The 18,783-nt window shown below is 42.9% G+C and overlaps 1 protein-coding gene across 1 annotated transcript; it reads left to right on the forward strand.

Annotated features, from left to right (window-relative positions):
- The first annotated feature begins 7,154 nt into the window (after positions 1–7,154).
- LOC310873169 (uncharacterized protein) lies at positions 7,155–9,301 on the forward strand. Its single transcript, XM_083785492.1, has 2 exons — positions 7,155–7,370; positions 8,593–9,301. The coding sequence occupies exon 2, from the start codon at positions 8,595–8,597 to the stop codon at positions 9,012–9,014; it is 420 nt and encodes a 139-aa protein (XP_083641618.1). The 5' UTR covers positions 7,155–7,370; positions 8,593–8,594; the 3' UTR covers positions 9,015–9,301.
- The last annotated feature ends 9,482 nt before the right edge of the window (positions 9,302–18,783 follow it).

An 18,783-nucleotide genomic window follows, 5' to 3' on the forward strand; every position in this document is an offset into this window, starting at 1 on the left:
CAAATTGACATATTGGTTGTTCAGTTGTTTGACCCACCAGTTTTGGAGATATGGCATGTCTTGCAGAAAACAGCGAGTTGAGAAAACAGGCTTGAAAGGTTCACTTCTGTGGGCTCTAACATTACACCTAGCTACATGTTTAAGCCTTTATTTCATATTTACATGTCGATTTCAGCTCTGACATTTATTTCAGACATGCTCTATCGTTTTTCTCCTCTCCTGAACAGTTAGTCTTACCGCCATGACTGTCTCTGTATCAAAAAGAGTCACATTTTGTGCACAATGAATGCAGCCACAGTTCCTTAATGTTGACTGTGTTTTCTTGTGGTGAGTCAATAGTGTAAATCATGTTCCAGTTTTGGGTGATAAGGTGACCACCGAAATACTACAACATGACGTCACGCCGCGGTGGTAAGCGACTCACTTTGTCACCTAAAAGTGGAGTATGCATAGGCCTTTACAGTTATGTCATTTTGCCGCCATCAGTGGTGGACCTGGACCGTAACGAAGTGCAGTACATTTACTGGAGTACCTTACTTCAAGAAAAGTGTCTGTACTTTACTTGAGTATTTGTATTTTCTGTGGGGCGCTAGCCCCTCCTATGTCCAGCTTTGGGGGTTTGTAAACACAAACATTGAAGACAAAAAGTTAGAACGCAAATTGTGATTGGCCAGAATGAGATGATGTATGATGACGTATGATAAGAGAGCGCCCCTCACTTCACAAGTTCACACGGGTGTGTTTTTGTATTTATGACTTTCACTCCTATATTTCCAAAATAAATATTGTACTTTTGACTTTACTTTTGACAGTAAACATAGCTTGGCCCATAACATAAGCATGGTATTAATGCTCTTGTAGACATGTTTGAGGATTAGTTTATTGTTAAATATATAGGTCACCCATTCTTGAGATATGGGGCAAAACAGGTTTGAAAGTTGAATTTTATAATCTTTGTTCTACCCTATTTTCAAATTGATATATTTGTAGAGAAGGGTCTAAGCTATCAATCCATGTAAAGGTGCAGGTAATTCATAAAAACACATTTTCTTAAAATACACATTATTCACATCATAACTTCATTTTTTACAACTCCAGCCGAAATACAAAAAAAAATGTTAATAGTATTTTTTCCACTCCAGCAAGGATTATAAGTTCCCAGACAGGTAATACTAATGTTCAGTTGCCTTAATGTGTAAGAACATTCAATATATACACTTCAATACAAATTTCACAATAGTCTGAAAAACCCAACTCTGAAATCCCTTAATTTCTTACCTTTGTTTTTCATATTAAGACAATAAAAAATGGTTTATTTGAATAAATCAATCAATAAGATGTATATCACGAATAACCTTAATAGATAAAGACTATCATTTGGACATTCAGTTAACAAAGCTTTTGAAAATTAAGAAAAACATACATCGGCCGGAGTTGTAAATTTGTGCCGGAGTTGTGAATCTCTCTGCCGGAGTTGTAAATCTCCAATGGAGTAAAAAAAAAACTCAGTTTAAGAATACTTTAACCCAATTCAATAAAAACAACATTTATATCCAATCTGCTTTTATTGAAACAGCCTCACAAACACCAACAAAAACAAAAAACATAAAAATGTAATCGCCATTCAGGCTATAGATGTCCATAATAACACGTCAAAATAAACAGGCACTCCTCGCCATGAAACTCAAAACAAATAAAGGTGCTGGAACTGCTTTGGGTCCCTCTGTGGAGGTAGAACTGAGTGAAACTCAAAACAAATAAAAGTGCTGGAACTGCTCTGGGTCCCTCTGTGGAGGTAGAACTGAGTGAAACTCAAAACAAATAAAAGTGCTGGAACTGCGTCCCTCTGTGGAGGTAGAACTGGGTGATGACAACATCACGATTGCAGGGTTGGGGGGGAAGGAGGTGGAACAGGGGCGGGGGGTGGGGGCTAGTGGTTGACGAGGCCTTGCATCATCATCATCAGGGAGGGGGGGGGGGATGCACTTGCTGAGGGGGCTATGGGGGTCCTGCTGCAGGAACTGGAATAGCTTCTGGTGCACCTGGGAGAGCACGGCTGACATGTGGTCCCTGGTGACTGGGTCGTCGTGGTCCAGGTTCATCACCGCTTCCTCCAGGTAACTGGTATGGCAGAAGGGCAGAGGGAGAAAGGTTAGACTTCAAGAGACATACAAGTCACTAGCACAGGGAGACAGGTTAGATTAGGCGTAATTCGGAATTAAATATTAAATATGCCTCCTACATTGGAAAATGTAGAATTCAAATGTTCTCTTACCAGCATGACTTCAGCATTGGACAACAGGTGACGCACATGCTCTCTCTCGATGAAGTCCATGACATCAGCGGCTATGCTGAAGATCTCTCTTGTACGACTTGATTGTAATGGTGATGACTCCCCACTTAGTTTCACCAGAATGTCTACAACTGGACTGAAACAGACATCCTTCCTGCCACGTTTAGGGTGAACATTTGTTGTTGGACCATGGGGATGCATAAACTCCACTTTGACATCTTCATGCTCAGTGTCCACATCTATGGTCTTTGCCAGCCACCAGTTTCCATCATACTCAACGGCAAGCCAGTCTCCCTTATTAAGGCTATTGACAGTAGTTATTGCAACAATGCCCTCTGGATATTTCAGTTGTTCCTCCTCCATCTCTCCTGACATCCTCTCTTCCATCTCTCCTTCCATCTCCTCTTCCTTTCCTCCTGTCTGTTCTTCCAGTAGATTCAGACTGGGACATGGAGGGAGCTCCATGTCCCAGTCTGAATCTACCCCCATATCCTTTTCCATCTCCTCCATCAACAGGGATAAAGGGCGTGTCTTTTTTGCCTTTCCTGACTGTCCTCCTGTTTTGCCTCCCCTTCTTTCCTGCCTCTCTCTCTCCTGGCTTGTTCCCTCTCCTGTGTCCATCTCTGTCCTGCTTGTTTTGTCCAACTTTGTCCTCGGTCCTGTCTTTCTCTTTGTCTTGCCTCTCCCCATTTCCTGACTGTCCTGCTGTCCTGTCCTCTTCCCTGTCCTGCCTCTCTGTCCGTGTTGATCAGGCTGTTGTTCTTCTGGGTGGCCATGAAGATAGAAAGTAGCTGGGCTAAAGCAAGAGCAAGGCAATGGCTCATTACAAAAACAGGACAGCTGTCGGTGGCTGACACAGTTTTGATGTGGGATGACCTGGTGTATTTTTCTCGTTGATGGAACTGGTTTGAGTGGTACTGTGAGTAGATTGTCAAATCTTTGCATGTCTTCTTCCTCAATGTAGTACAGCTGGACACCCTTCAGACTGTTGGATACTTTTTCAAAGAATATGTGTCCATCCGTCACATCATTCCCTCTCAGAACCAGGTTGTCAGCCGTTCTCTTCACTGTTCCCCCAATGCCGTCTGGGGCACCCTTGCCATGGGATGTGGGGAAGAAGTTCCACGTCGCTCTTTGGTAACCCATTGTAGTTGGTACCTTAGTCAGAAGGAAAAAGTTGGTCTTGTTCTTATATTGTTTGCTTGGACCATCAGACCAAATGTGCACAGTGGTAACCAGTGGGAACTTTGTCTTGATGTGTTTCAAGATGGGATCCATGTGTGTCCAGATTGCTGAAGCATCTTGTCTCTTTGACTCTGACACTGTGCAAAACCCTGCCTTTTCTCCCTTGGTGTAATACATTCCAGTATGTAGGGTAATCTGTGGCAGGTTTTGTCCAAAATGGCAGGATTGAATTTCAGATTGATACTTGCAGCTCCAGGATTCAGAAAAGTCTACATGTACAATGACTGTATTTTCATCACAGGTCTGGATTGTGTTTCTGTATTCCTTTGACTGATTCCGAACTGAACACACATGTGTTGTAGTTTCATCTCTCAGTTTTCCCTCGTACTGTTGGGTGAGTTCTACGAGATTGCCACTGTGCTCGACGAGTTTTGTGTTCATGTGGGTTCCACTGGCTGTTTCTTCTGGGACTCGCTCCCACTGCTTCCACTGCACAGGGATTTGGTCTTGGTCTGGGGCCAGAACTGTGTGTTTGTTTACACACCGTGTGCAGGTGCGAAGAAGGCAGGCCTCGCTTGCTGGAGAGCAACATACTAACTGAAAACTGTCTTCCAGTTTAGCCGTCTTCACTATCCCTGACGATCTTAAGGCCTCGTGCATTAAGCGTGCGTTTTCGTGATACTGGCACAAACATGTCTTCCGGTCCGATGCTTTTGGGGCTGTGACATGGAATGGCCGCAGAGCACAGAATGAGGAATAACTGAGCTTCACCGTTGGATTATCCACAAGGAAATCACAATGAAGGTTGGTCAGGTAGTCTGTCAGGATCATTCTCTGGCGCTTAACCTTCTTCCTAGTGATGGTGTCAGTTTTGTCGGTGGTCATGCGTGAAGAACTGAGGTAGAACTCCTGAACGGTCCGGGTGATACCCTGAAGGTATGTCGACTTTGTCACAGTTGTCGCTTTCCGCTCTGTCATTGACTTGTAAGTCAACCCAAATTCATGAACTTTATTGAGAAGGCGGTACTTCTTTAGAACTCTGCCAGATAAACTCACTGTTGGTGTCTGTCTTCGTGACACAGGAGTTTGTTTCTTCTTCTGAAGTTCTCTTCTCAGAACGTTGTGAAAGAGAAGCGATCTCTTGATGTTCGGATTTCTAAGTTGACTTCCTGACAGCATTTTCTCAGTTTCTGTCAGTGGGGAGTCTGGTGTTGTTGTATTTGGGGCATTTCTTTCTTCTTTTCTCTTTTTAATTCGCCATTTCTGTTTCCTCAGTTTGTTTCGCTGTTTTGTTATCTTCTGAACTTTCTTCTTTAAAGCACGTATTTCTCTTGAATGCCTTTTCCTGGTTTTACTTCTCTCCCTTTCACCTCTGTCTGGGGGCATGCCACCACGTGGCTCTGCATCACTGAGCTCTTGTGAACTCTCTGGAGGTGTGTCATTTGGTTGCAGCACTGCCTTTCGTTTTGCCCTCCTTTGATTTGCAGCTCGCCAAGCCTTTCTCCGTTTCCTTTTCTCTCTGTCTCCCACCTCACTTATTAGTTTGACTTTCTTTTCTTCAACTCTCTTCTTCCACCTCTGCCTTTCTTTCTCTTTTGCCGCCTCTTTGCTCTCTGGGTTGCTGTTAACTTTCTCTTTTCTCTTCCTTTTATATTCCTTGTTACGTTGTCTTTGCTCCTCCACTGACAGTCTTTGTTTAGCCATGTTTTCCTAAAACACAAAGTATGAATAATTTTAACTAGACACTGGGATGTGGTTTAAATGTAACATGTGTTTTATATTTGAACACTTATAGATGGTTCAAACAGATAATGTAATATAATTAATTAGGGTAAGTAAAAGCTGTATAAGAGTAGCCTACAGCTTGTCCATGCTCTACAAGTCAAAGATGTTGGGTATGCTATAAAAGACTAAAACAGTATAAATAAATAAATAAATCAGCAGGTGTATACATTTTTCCATAGGTAAAACAGTCTAATAACATTGGAATATGTAATCATGAGCATAAGTAATATTATATGTCCACAGTAGGATGTTATAGGAAGATTTTACAACTCCAGCCATTGACATTACAACTCCGGTCAATGGAAAATCGTCCGGAGTTGAAGTCTGCCGGAGATGTAAAATGTGCCCTCTTCCCTACATAAAGTAAATATTGTACATGCTAGCTCTTTGTTGTTAGCACAGTTGCTAGCTGCTTCAAGAACAAAGCTAACATATACACATTCAATCCACAGCTCATACCTAATATTATCAATATTAAGGGGGCGGAGTTGTATTGCATTAGCTGTGACATCAGTAATATCAACATTGTTTGTCTAAAATCTCAAAAAAGTAAAACTTACCTGAGCACATCTTTTACTGCTGCACCCTTCATGCACAGGTGGTGGGAAAGGGGTCCTCAGGCTTATAGCTGACCACTCTATTTACTGATTAGAACTGGTTTTTTTTTAATCATCCGGAGTTGTAAGAAACTGAGGACACAACTTTGATAGGCAGATTTCTGTATAAAATATTTTTTTAGAATTGTGTTATTTCTTGTTTAATGTGTCTTTAACTGTTCTTTTTCATTTGAAACATATATTTTCAAATTGGTGGTGTTTTTAATAGGTTTTTGGAACAGTGTGATATTGTGACCTCTTGCTGAGGACAGGTAAATTAACATGTAATCTCTATGTATAGATCATGTATTCAAGTAAATTCAACAGAAACAGTAAATACATATATACAAATACTACTATGGGTATACACATATCCCATATATTTAAATGTTTATATATATTATTTATTATACATTTCATGATTTTTAACATAAAGATCACTTTTCTATGTAGGACGTGTTTTGTCCCAATTCTCAAGAATGGGTGAGGTGATAAGGGATGTTTACAGTGCAATGAGTGCATTAGCTATGGGGCCATATGGGATAGGTTCACCCATTCTGAACGGGCACCCATTTTGGTGTTGGCATCATGTTATGCTTTAGCTATTTAAAAATAGCAGATCTACAAGCTCATATCGCGCCACCGAGTGGCGCGATACGAGCTTGTAGGTCTGCTATTTTTGAAAAATCGGAGAACGACTGACATTTCTAGAATCTGATCTCAGGTCAGAATGGGTTGATCAGACCAGTGTGTGTCCAGTGGAAACCTCGTATGAATCTGATCTCAGGTCAGAATGGGTTAAGAGAGTAAACACTAGGCTAGCCAACACCACCAGCAGCGGTTAATGAATGGATCATGTGACATACGTTGCACATGCCTTAATTTATACATGTAGGCCTATACAGTGCTTTAGTCTGGTGAGACAACAACATACTAAATGGCAAATGGCATATTTCTTTCAAGATTGCTTGTGACTATATTAACTCACCCCCTCCCTCAATATCAACGTCTCACCATTAACTATATTTATTTCATCCTACTCAATGCCCCCCCCCCCCCCCCCCCCCCTCTCTCTATCTCTGTCTCTCTCTTCCCCTCCATCAATACGGTTGGCCAATGGCGGTGCTCAGGGTAAGGAAATGGATGGTAAGTCTATTTTTAGAAGCAGGGAAGGAGGGCAAACTGAGACCGAGCTAGAGCTAGCGGGAGGGAGGAGAGAGAGAGAGAGAGAGAGAGAGAGAGAGAGAGAGAGAGAGAGAGAGACTGAGAGAGAGAGAGACATAGGAGGAGGGATATGAGGAGCAGATACATCTGCATTCTCCTCCTGTCTGTGAACAGAGAAAGACAGGTTGGATTCTGGGGACAGGCATCACCCCATGCATGCTGAAGACACAATACACAACCCCGCACACAGACTGGCACCATCCGCTGCGTTTGGGAAATTAAAGGAACAAGCAAGAGAAGAGAAGGAGAGCCACTTTGTCTTGGACAAAGACCAACATAGGAAGCAGGTGAGTGTGAATGCAAGCCGTGCAGAAAAGCCTATAATCATTCATGTTGAAAGTGCAAGATGTGACATTCTAAAAAGCTGCTTATTTCAGACTTTGCCTCAGTCTCAGAGCACTGAATGGCCCAGGCCCATGGTTCCAGTTTTAGAAAGGGGATAAAGGTGTGGTGGTTACTGGTTAGCTATATTTAGCCACGGCAACACCTTGAAGAAACTGGGAGAGGTTGGATTTTTTTGGTTTTGGCTCAGACTATTTTTGGCACGGAGGTGGAGTCTGCGAGACATTCTGGGAGACATTGTGGGCTGCACTCATGCAGGGCTGTAACAATATGGGTTGCATAAGAAAATATAGGCTTCAGTCATATTTGCTTCAGTGTGTGCATGGGAACACATTAAAATACCCTGGCTATTTCTGTTGCCTTGCAGCTTAATGGTGCTTCAGTTTGTTTGTATTTTAGTCTACGGTATTTGCACACTGCTCCTCCAAAGTAAACATGGAGGATGAATTAAGATGATGATTGGGGTTAACCTTGGGTTACATGAACCTATACATTAATGGAGCATTAAGGAGCTCTTATTTTGAGTTAAATCGGCATTAATGATTTTACTGTTGTAGATTGATTGATTGATTGATTGAAATATGTATTAACAGTTTGCTGAATTATACAGTACATTTCAAGCACAACTCAATACAAAGACTGTTAACTGTGAGTGGACGACACCATAAAGCTTTTCACTTGTTTACAAGAGGGTAAACAGAGGGTAGACAGATTAACAGACTAGAATGACGTGTAATTTCTGATTACATGGTCCTCCTGGGTGAGTGGAGGCCAGCAGGTGATGACGAAAATGTGTCCTCATTTCCAGTCGGATATGATGTACTGTCTGTAACAATATTAACTGTTTGTGGATCTTAAAATATGCCAGATCAACTTGAAGGGTTGGTGCTGTATCCCAATCGGTCACAGATGACCTTATAACTGGAGTGTACGCTTTTATCTTGACTCACAGGAGGTGCAGGAGGAGGAGGAGGATTAGATGATTATTATAATTGGAGGAGTGAAAATGACTATTACGTTGAGCATGAGAATAGCTTCAACATAAAATGTTAATGAAAATGGATGGAATGTGAATTTCTAAGTGCCTTAGCTTTCATTTTGAGTAGTTGCCCACTAGAGCAAAAGGTGTCAAACATGACTTTTGGTTCTTCTCTCTCGCCCACACAGCCATGCGGACTCGCTCCAGACTGCTGTCAAAGAGAAGACTCCAGCTTCCCACAATCCGAGAAGGAGCAGAGGAGACGTTGAGGGACGCGCACGCCGCGGACCACGCACAGCCCCCTGCGTCTCCAGACGACTACCTCCTCTCCATCTGCCACCTGGCCTCTCCCACGTTCCCTGCCCAGGACGCCGCTCGTCCTGACATCATCGGTGCATGCCAGATGGACACCCTCCTGCATCAGAGGCTGCGGTTCCTACGGCATGGAGGGAACAAGTCGGTGACCCTGGACGTTCGCCACAGAGAGAAGGAGGAACGTGTCGGCCATTTGCAACAGGGAGAGAGGAAGGACTCGAATGGTGGTGGTGGTGGTCACCACCACGGCACTTCATCTGACCCTCTGGAGTGCCTCTACGGACGCCAGAGCTAGGACACCTGCCCTACGGCTGTACAGACTGTAAATAAGCTAAGAGAGACCTCTACAGCTGTGCCGTTTGTCAAACAAGCTTGTAAATATCTTTTTGTACTTTTTGTGGTAAAAGCTCTCAAACTTTCTTCTTTCCTGCCTAGAGATCTCCGTCCTTACCCCCCACCCCCTCTCTTCTTCCCTTTCTTTGTTTTCTTGGAAAAAAATGACACGATGGGAACTATGCACAAAAATGACTTTCACACACTTTTCTTTTCTTTACGTAAAACTGTGATGTGACAATAACGCTGATTCTGATTACTCGCCACCCCTGGCGGTGCTCCCCCTCTAACCCCTATCGCCACCCCTGGCGGTGCTCCCCCTCTAACCCCTATCCAAAGCACTCCCTTCCCCCATGCAGTTGGAGGCCCGGACAGGAGGCCCACACGATACAGAGACACATACAGAGGTGGAGAGTCATGTGGGGTTCCGCCCGCGGTGAAACACTTGCCCATCTCAGACAGGTTGTGTGTTAGACTGATCAGTGCCTGCACAGGCACTGACTAAAGATAACTGACTAAACACCTGAACGTGGCCAGAGTGCTGTCTTCTGCTCTGTGGAATGTAGAATAAGAGCACTGTTTACCGATAATGTGCTGTTTTCACTGTTGCCACTTAAAAATATCAAATAACAAGTGTGAACCCATAGTCAATATTCATAGCTAATGTAGGTATAGTTGGCATACAAATTGAGGTATGACATCGCACAGCTCCAGAAAGTAAAAATACATTTCAAATTGTACCTGTCATTTTATAATGGACGATTTACTTCATAATATTATGCAAGTGGGCATGACATTTGGGCAAATAGAGAACATGACCTGACTCTGACTGTACTTGCCTGGGCATGTGTGTCTGAGACCTTATTGTCAACCCCTGAGTGCAACACTGACATTGGTACACGTTGAAGTGATGTAACACCATAAAAATAGCAGACCTACAAGCTCGTCGCGTGCCACTCGGTGGCGCGCTATGAGCTTGTAGGTCTGCTATTTTGTAGATCTGCTAAACTGATGCTGTTATACAATAATTGCCTAATAATAATCACTGAGTTTTGCTGTTGTTGCATGTGCACTTTCACTTGTGACCTACTTAAGCTATAGGTGGGCGGATGTTGGTGGTGACCATAAAGAGAAAAACTGACCATTATGAATAAACAAAGATTTTGATACTTTCCATCAAATGTGGGTTTTTTCTGTGCTAGTGTGACTTGTGTGTTTTGGACACTGGCCCCTCGTCACAGCTCCACCAGTGCTTAGCGTTTCTATGGTAACTGTTGAGGGAACACACACACATACTCGCATGTATACACACACACACACACACACACACACACACACACACACACACACACACACACACACAGAAAGTGATTCTGCATTGATGAACAAAGGCATGTTGACTGAAATCTGAGAACAGCAGTTCAATTAGCCTGGAAATACATGAGGCTGAAACCTTTATAAGTCAAGTATTAGGAGAAGGTAAACAACACGTATGTCCCTGTGTCCAAACATAAGGCCTTCTATTCAGGCTTTTTGTTCAGTGTGGCTGACGTACGCATCTGAACCACAAGAGGGCGCAGTGGCACACTACAACAACCTGTTTTAAGGTCTGCTATAAGACAATGGATTGATTGAAATATGTATAACAGTATGCAGACTTACAGTGCATTTCAAGCACAACTCAATACAAAGACTGTTAACTGTGAGTGGACAACTCAATAAAGCATTACACTTGTTTACTAGAGGGTCCACCTTGTTCAATTCATCAAAACATTTAGAGACACTTCTACAGTATATAGCCAAAGAACAGAAGAGTAAAAAGGGAAAAGAAACATATACAGTGAGGGGGGGGGGAAAGGGGTCGGTGGGTGGGGGGTGATTCAGATTTTACAGGGGCCAGTTTCGAATTGCAGCCGTTCGTAGGTGCCCTTTGAGAGCGGTTTTGAAGGAGTCAAGGGATTCAGGGAAGGGAACAGTCTTGACTGTTACATTTTGGTGGCATAGGAGCAAACTGTTGAACTTCCTCTGGTGTTGTGGGTGTGGACTTTGTTGACATTGAGGAAGTATTTAGACAGGTCAAATAAGCAACACCAGTGTATACAGTATTCCACACTGGAGAAAAATCTTATAAAATCTTATAAAATAAAATAAAATAAAATGGGGCAAAGCAGTTTAGGGATAAGGCATACGGAATTAGGGCCCATGGTACCCAGATGTCATTAGTTTTATATTAGGTCAGATGAGGTCCCTCTGGTGTCATCACTCACGTAGTTTTACAAGTATCTGGACACTGATTCATTCAAGCCCAGGTCAGTGTGAGGTGTGTCCTGCAGAGCTCTGCGTAGGTTCTGCCAGAACAGTCCAGGGTGCTGTCCAGCCCGGGACCAGCTCAGGTAGGTCTGTCTCTTCACCAGCCTCTTCATGTGATAGTAGGGAGACAACTGGTGGGCTGGAATGTCCTCCAGAAACACCAGGATCAATACGTCCTTCTGTTCATCAAACAGACGTTAGATGCACATTGCACACAGGAGACCAGAGGACACTTACACTCAGTCAACTGTAATTTACATTAAGTAACACTTAAGTAACTACTTATTGCATCAATTTTTTAAATATGTATATGTTTTCTGTAAATAAAGTTCATAGTGCTACATAAATGTGTGAAAGGGAATTTCCAGTCCATGTATTCTTATAGCATACCTGGTGTGGAGAATGGAGATAACTATAAGGGAATGTATTAGTTTAAAGTAAAACGATGGTTTATTATTTAACACCTACATGTAGTGTACAGAATATTGTACATAGGGGGCGCTGTGGGGGGAAAGCAGCCCATAGTAGTAAAAGGTCCAGGAAGTGAGGATGTGTAGGTTCCATTTTTGAAGTTTAAAAATGTTAAGTGTTGGTTGACTCTTTAGACTAAAACCTGAACTGTAATCCGAATCAGAACTCTAGACCATTCGACATTGATTGCAGTCTATACGTGAGACCTGAATAAAGGAACCATGGTCGAAATGAAGAGGATATTCTGATAGTAGGTATCATCAACAAACACATTCTCAGAAACAGAAAACACACATTCAGTGAGTGAATGTTCAATTCCTCTAATGCAATAGCCATGCGCAGGTAGCACTCGCCAGGCCGACACACGGGTCTGAGCCATATAGCACTGTGATCCACCTCAGTGTTTTGTTTACAACACCCATATCTTTAGTTCTTCTTAACGTTGTTCACTTCTTCTACATCCACACACGGCAGTTCAGCAATGTAATTGTTATGTTGTGGGCATGTCAGAGACTGTTGTTACGTGACCTGGCCAAGAGGTGGCACAAGCGTACCAGACTAGGACTGGACAGTGAGTAGTAGTCAGTCAACCACCTCTTGGGAGGAAGTGACATATTCTTGGCGCAGTGTTTGAGTGTTTATGTGGCACTAACCCGGTTGATGACAAACTTTGCACACACTCCCTGGATGCCAACGACGAACCTCTGCCCCAAATTTGACACATGATCGCTGTAGTCTATGTGATCAAGACGAGTCTGTTGGATTTCTCAGATTCTACACTGATTGGCTAAGATTGCCTTCCAATCTTTTCCAGGCCTGGCCCGTTTTGTACAAAATGCTGCAAATCATGAACGCAGGGCCCGAGTGCACGAGTCCACGAGGCTGGAGAAGCAATGCCACTTGACATTTTCAATGACAAATCAGCCTCATAGTAGCGTTATAACAGGCCAAGTCCCCAAGCCAATAATTTGACGACCAGGTCATTAGTCAGTAGGAGACCTGCACCGGTCATCAAATTATTGAGAGCCCCCGAGCTCAAGAACCTGATGTTAAGTGACGGCAGTGATTCAGGAGACCCGACTCACCGAGTTGGCTAGACAGACACTCTCGCATCGCCTGATAGTATCAAATGGGGGGGGGGGGGGGGGGTTCTCATCGATATCAAACTGGGTCCTTGGAATGAAGTCTTGAGAACCAGCAGTGTACACATGATCACTAGACCAGTGGGACCCAGCTAGATGATAGTTTGTAACCAAATGGACCCTTATGGGTCTGTAACTCAGTGTACAAATGGAACCTAACGGGTCCATTTGTACACCCTCAGAGTTAAATTAGCATTGATTGTACAATATAAATTGGGGGTCCCAGAGATAGAAATACTATTAAATAGGACTAATTACTAATTACTAATTACTCCCGATGTGCAGGTTGGTGCCTTGCATGGTTTCCTCTGTCATCGGTGTGTGAATGGGTGAATGTAATGCACAATCTCTGTAAAGCACCGTGGATAGAAGTCGCTATATAAATGAAATGCACCATTTACAATATGGAGATTAGATAAAAGGTTTCAGCTCGACAACCAAATCTACCACCGTCAGCCAAACGTAGTCACACAAAAGGCACAAGTCACGAAAGTAAAATGATTGGTCATAATCTACAAATGTTATGGTTCCTTTTTTTTTATTATTTCAAAAATGCTCAATATAAAATCGCTCAATGTGCCTAACAAAACACTTTACAAACAAAAAAGGTAAATTACAACGGCATATAATCTATTCCCAAAGAACTCTTAAAACAAAAACAAGCAACCGATAGAACACATTAATTACAACTGCACGTCCATTTTCCAAAATGACTCTTAAAACAAAATAAAGCAACCAAAACAAATATAGAACAACTTTTCTTTTCTCTCCACATGCACACTGTGGCATGAATGAAACATTCATTCTTACATTTCCAAATTAAATCTATACAAATAAGTCACCCGTAAGTTGCCATAACAGAACAAAACAACATGGGGTGCTAAGGCTTAAGAGGTTGAATACGAGAGGTTTTATGTACACCTACTGTAGGTGTACATATAGCCTACACCTGGGGGTACTGGGGCTGAGCTTGGGGGTCCTGGTACAGGTAGGGAAAGTAGAACTCCTTGGTCAGCATGTGGACCATGCACGGCATCTGCTTCTGGTTGTTCGGCTCGGTGAACTTGGTCCCGAAGTCCAGCTCCACCTTGTAGTTGACCCGGGTCATGATCTTCACCAGGTCCAGATCCTTGCTGTGGTGCTGGAGCATCTCACACAGAGCCTGTATGAACCACGAGCCGCCCGTCTTGGACCTCCACGAGGAGTAGCCTGGAGGGTGGAATGAAACGTGTACGGCTTCAGAAGCAGTGTTGATTTCGTCGACTAAAACTAAGATGAAAAATGTTTGGCGACCTTTTTTCACTGACGGAAACTAAATGGAAACTAAGCTATGATGACTAAAACTAAGACTGAATATACTGACAATTCCATCAACAAATAAAAACTATAGACTAAAATGTTAGGAAGGGACTAGTGGACAAGAAATCCAGTAGGCCTATGAGTCATTTTACAATTAGTTGCGTGCTGAAAATAGCCGATCTACAATCTCACAACACGTTGCGCTAGATCAGCTATTTTCAGCGAGTCATTGCGACGGCAACAGGGCCCGCCAAAATACATTTTGTTCGACTAAATCAACTGTAGATTTAGTCGACTAAAATCTTATGATATTTAGTCGACTAAAACTAGATTAACACCAAAACATTCCAGGTGACTAAAATGTGACTAGAACTAAATGAAAACTATTCAAGAGACTATCACTAAAATCTAACACTGTTCATATCAGAACACTGTGGCTTTTGGTTGATGGAGGAAAGGCCTATTCGTTCATACCCTAGTATTAGGTGATAAGGTGACCTCCTATTCGTTCATACCCCAGTATTAGGTGATACGGTGACCTCCTATTCGTTCATACCCCAGTATTAGGTGATAAGGTGACCTCCTATTCGTTCATACCCCAGTATTAGGTGATAAGGTGACCTCCTATTCGTTCATACCCCAGTATTAGGTGATAAGGTGACCTCCTATTCGTTCATACCCCAGTATTAGGTGATAAGGTGACCTCCGAAACGGTGGTTAGTAAAAAACAGAGAGATGTGCTTGTATGAGCGGTGACCACCGCGGCTCAGTGACGTCGTATGAGTATGAATAGGCCTTAATGCACTGGCAGTAGCATTTTGTTTTGTAAACTTTAAACCCCTTAAGACCGGGAAAGCATGATTGAATACTTCAATACATACGAGCTCACAGCGATACAAGCTTGTAGATCTGCTATTTTTGAAAAAAATAATGAAGAGTTGTGCAAATCTTATCTTTGAATATCATCTGTTGTCACATGACTTACCTGGTGCAGTACAGTAAGCGTACAGGAAGTCCGCCTCCACGGGAATCGTTCCTGTGCGTTCTTCTGACGGGACTGGGGCACTGTCCACAGAGCTTGGCACAGCGCCAGAGTCTCGGTTTGTACCACGACACGCCTGGTACAGACATATATAATAAATAATAAATACAACTTTATTTGTATAGCACCTTTCATGACATGAGCAGAGCAATGGAGAAAGAAAGAAAAGAAAAGCATAAGGCATACAACATTAAAAATAATAGCAGTAATGCAATACAGTGAGGACATGAATAACAAAAAAATAATAAGATCAATTAAAAGCAGTGTAGAAGTGGGTCTTGAGCTGAGCTTTAAAAATGTCTACAGAGGCTGCCTGTCGAAGGTACAGTGGGAGTTTGTTCCACGCCGTCGGCCCGTAGAAGCAGAAAGCTGCTTCACCACCAGGCTTGGCTCAGTGTCTCTGAATGTATTGATGAATTGAGCGATAGGACGATGGGCCCTATTGTAAACAAGTGTAATGCCGTTATAGAGGGTATATGCACATAATGCTTAAAGTGTATGGCACATCGAGTGGCAAATCGAGTGGCAAAGCAACATGCAAAGTGAGTTTAACATCATTTAACGTTGTTTAATTCAATCAGACAGGACTTTTCTGTTTGGATTTATGGGCTGTCGAGGCCAGGAAGTAGTTTTTTGCCACTCAGTAGGCGTTCCTGCATAACGTCCTGGTTTGATGATGATGTCACACGCATACCCTCTATAGTGTTGTCCACTCGAACAGTTTTTGTATTGAGTTGTGCTTGAAATGTAATGTAATTCTGCACACTGTTAATCAATCAATCAATGCCCCTGCCGGTGGATGCGGCGGGTTGCTGGTTTGGTATGGTGGACCCCAGAGATGTCATGGAGTCTTGGATGAACTTTGTTCATTGTCACGCTAATGACAGGCTCGGGTGCCACATGTGCCGGGCCGGTGATTCGCTGCACTTACTGGTAGACATTGCCTTTTGTTTCTGATGGTATAAACGGATTGTAACACCCAGTCCCATTCAGGTATGCGGTTAGGCGCAAGCTTGGCTCAGGGAATAATAACATCATATGCTGTTTGTAAAACTGTGTGTAACACCCGGGATTCAAACTCGGGCCTCCCGCGTGAAAGTCCAACATCTTAACCACTAGACTCTGAGGGGCTCTGCTTCCCTCACCTCCTTTTTGATCTCCTCCCACGAGGAAACCCGATCCGGGTCACGGCACCAATGTAACCCGGGATTTGAACTCGGGCCTACCGGGTGAACATCTTAACCACTAGACCAAAGGGATATCCCTCTGGACCGGCGGAGATATTAGACTTTTGAGGCCATCAGGCAGAGGCTCTGAGTCTCTGCTACATGTGCGTGCGTCCATATGCGTGACTGACCTGTATGAAGAAGAGCTTGGGTTTCCCCACCAGACTCGGACAGCGGTCTCCTATGAACATTTCCGTCAGTTTTCTTTGATCTACTACGTTATCCGTTCCGCAGATTATCCCCTCTTCTCCGTGGCTCAGCATCACGCACACAAACGACGCACATCCACTGTGGTCCTCCTGGGATACTGTGAAGGAGAGGAACGGAGGAGAGACACAGACATTGTTTAACATGTGTCCAGACCTTTGATTTCCAGCTATATTTTAGACTGGTCTTGGGGGAGGCATTTTACTAGGGATTGTTAGGCTAAATTTGTATTGTATTTATTAAATACCACTAAAAGATTATACTTTTCTATTAGTTGATGGGAAAATGGGACAATACTAAAGTCTTGGCAGAACTGGTTTTGCTTGTATTGCTTAAACGTGTGACTGTTGAACGTTTTTAGTTTCCAAGTGATTTTAAGTGGTTGATGTAAGGAGAAAAAAGCAGTTCCTACAGGCCTCCTGTAGTAACTCTGAGGACCACCTGTTGAAGACCCATGGAAGAGGGTTTCTTATCTGTGATTATGGGCCCTAATTTCATCAGTGCCTGAAGATTACGGGCAGGGCAGCTTGCACCGTCTGTTAAATATGTAATAATAGTAAACATACTTTTGTATAAGAGGTTATGCATCTGGCATACAGTCTGGTCGTTGGCCACTTTGGTCTTGTAGCCGAGCCCAGCGAAGGTCTTAAAGACAGCGGCCGCGTCAACCTCTGTGCCATTACGGACCGTCATCCCTGTACGCGCGCAGACACACACACACACACACACACACACACACACACAGAGACACACACACACACACACACACACACACACACACAATAAAGCATTCTGACATGAAGTAATGAAGAATGACAGAGCTATAAACACTTAAAAATTACATATTTCAACTGATGATGTCTGTCCATAGGCTTCGGCTATACATAACCTTATTGTAGCCTAATTATCATTAGACTACTCGGAGCAATAACCCACCCACCTATCTCCCAGACTCCCTCCCCGGTCACTTATCAGTTTGAATGAATGTCAAGTTATGTGCAGGATGTAATTTGGCTGTAAATTACTAAATTGTTTAGAAAACTATCTCTCACACTTGCCAGTGTGTCAGTGATCACCCTCCCCTGTGCCAATGTTGGCACCCGTGCCTGAGGTTGCCTATCCCTCATATAAAGGACTTGTTTCATTATCCAAGTATATAACTATATAATATAATATAATAATAAGACTGTGTGTTCGCACATATAAAATGCTTTTAGTTTCAGCCTTTGTCAGTTTGTCAACACGACTATGTCAGCCAGGGCATATTGCTGCATATTGTATATGGTTTATATGGCACTTTTTATGGTTTGTTTACCGTAAACCGATGCCCTATGTCATCATACAAGAGTGTAACGTGTCGAGTCTAGAACTGACAACCAATTTTGAAACCAATAATAAAAAAAAAAATAATAATAATATTTTTTAGTTGTGTCATTTAGTTGACATAATTATTACCCGTGTTAGCGTGGAAGGTCTTGTTGTTGATGATGATGCAGGTGCCCATGCTGAGTTCTGGTTTGTAGCTGTACTTGTCTGAGTCCCACCAGACGTCATTATCCCATTCCCTGTGACACAAGTTTTAACCATTTATTCATGTCCACATATACAGTAGGAGAGCACAGACTGACCTAAATATTAAATGTACAACTGTACATTTAATATGTCTGTGTCATGACACAATAGGCATGTCACTCAGGTACTCCATGGATATAAGTAACAACGTCTCTCTCTGCCAATGGAGGGTATTGGCATGCATAAAGTGAGTGGCAAAGCCAGTTTCAAAGTGACTTTAAGGTTGTTTATGGACCAAGGCCACAAAGTAGTTTTTTTTACACTCAGTAGGCCCTAACTTCCGGGTATGGTGATGATGTGAGATGTCACATGCATAGTTTTACCCTCAATAATGGAGAGAGACAGGCCAGTACTTAAAATACCTGCCTAATTACAGTTCCTGCATACTCCCCCCCCTACCTATCTAGCAACATACCAACATACAATGGTGTGACACCATGACTGGTGTAGCATAGGGCTGGT

This window comes from Protomyctophum parallelum (assembly GCF_964188405.1).
Source record: "Protomyctophum parallelum genome assembly, chromosome: 16".
NCBI classification, from domain to species: Eukaryota; Metazoa; Chordata; class Actinopteri; order Myctophiformes; family Myctophidae; genus Protomyctophum; species Protomyctophum parallelum.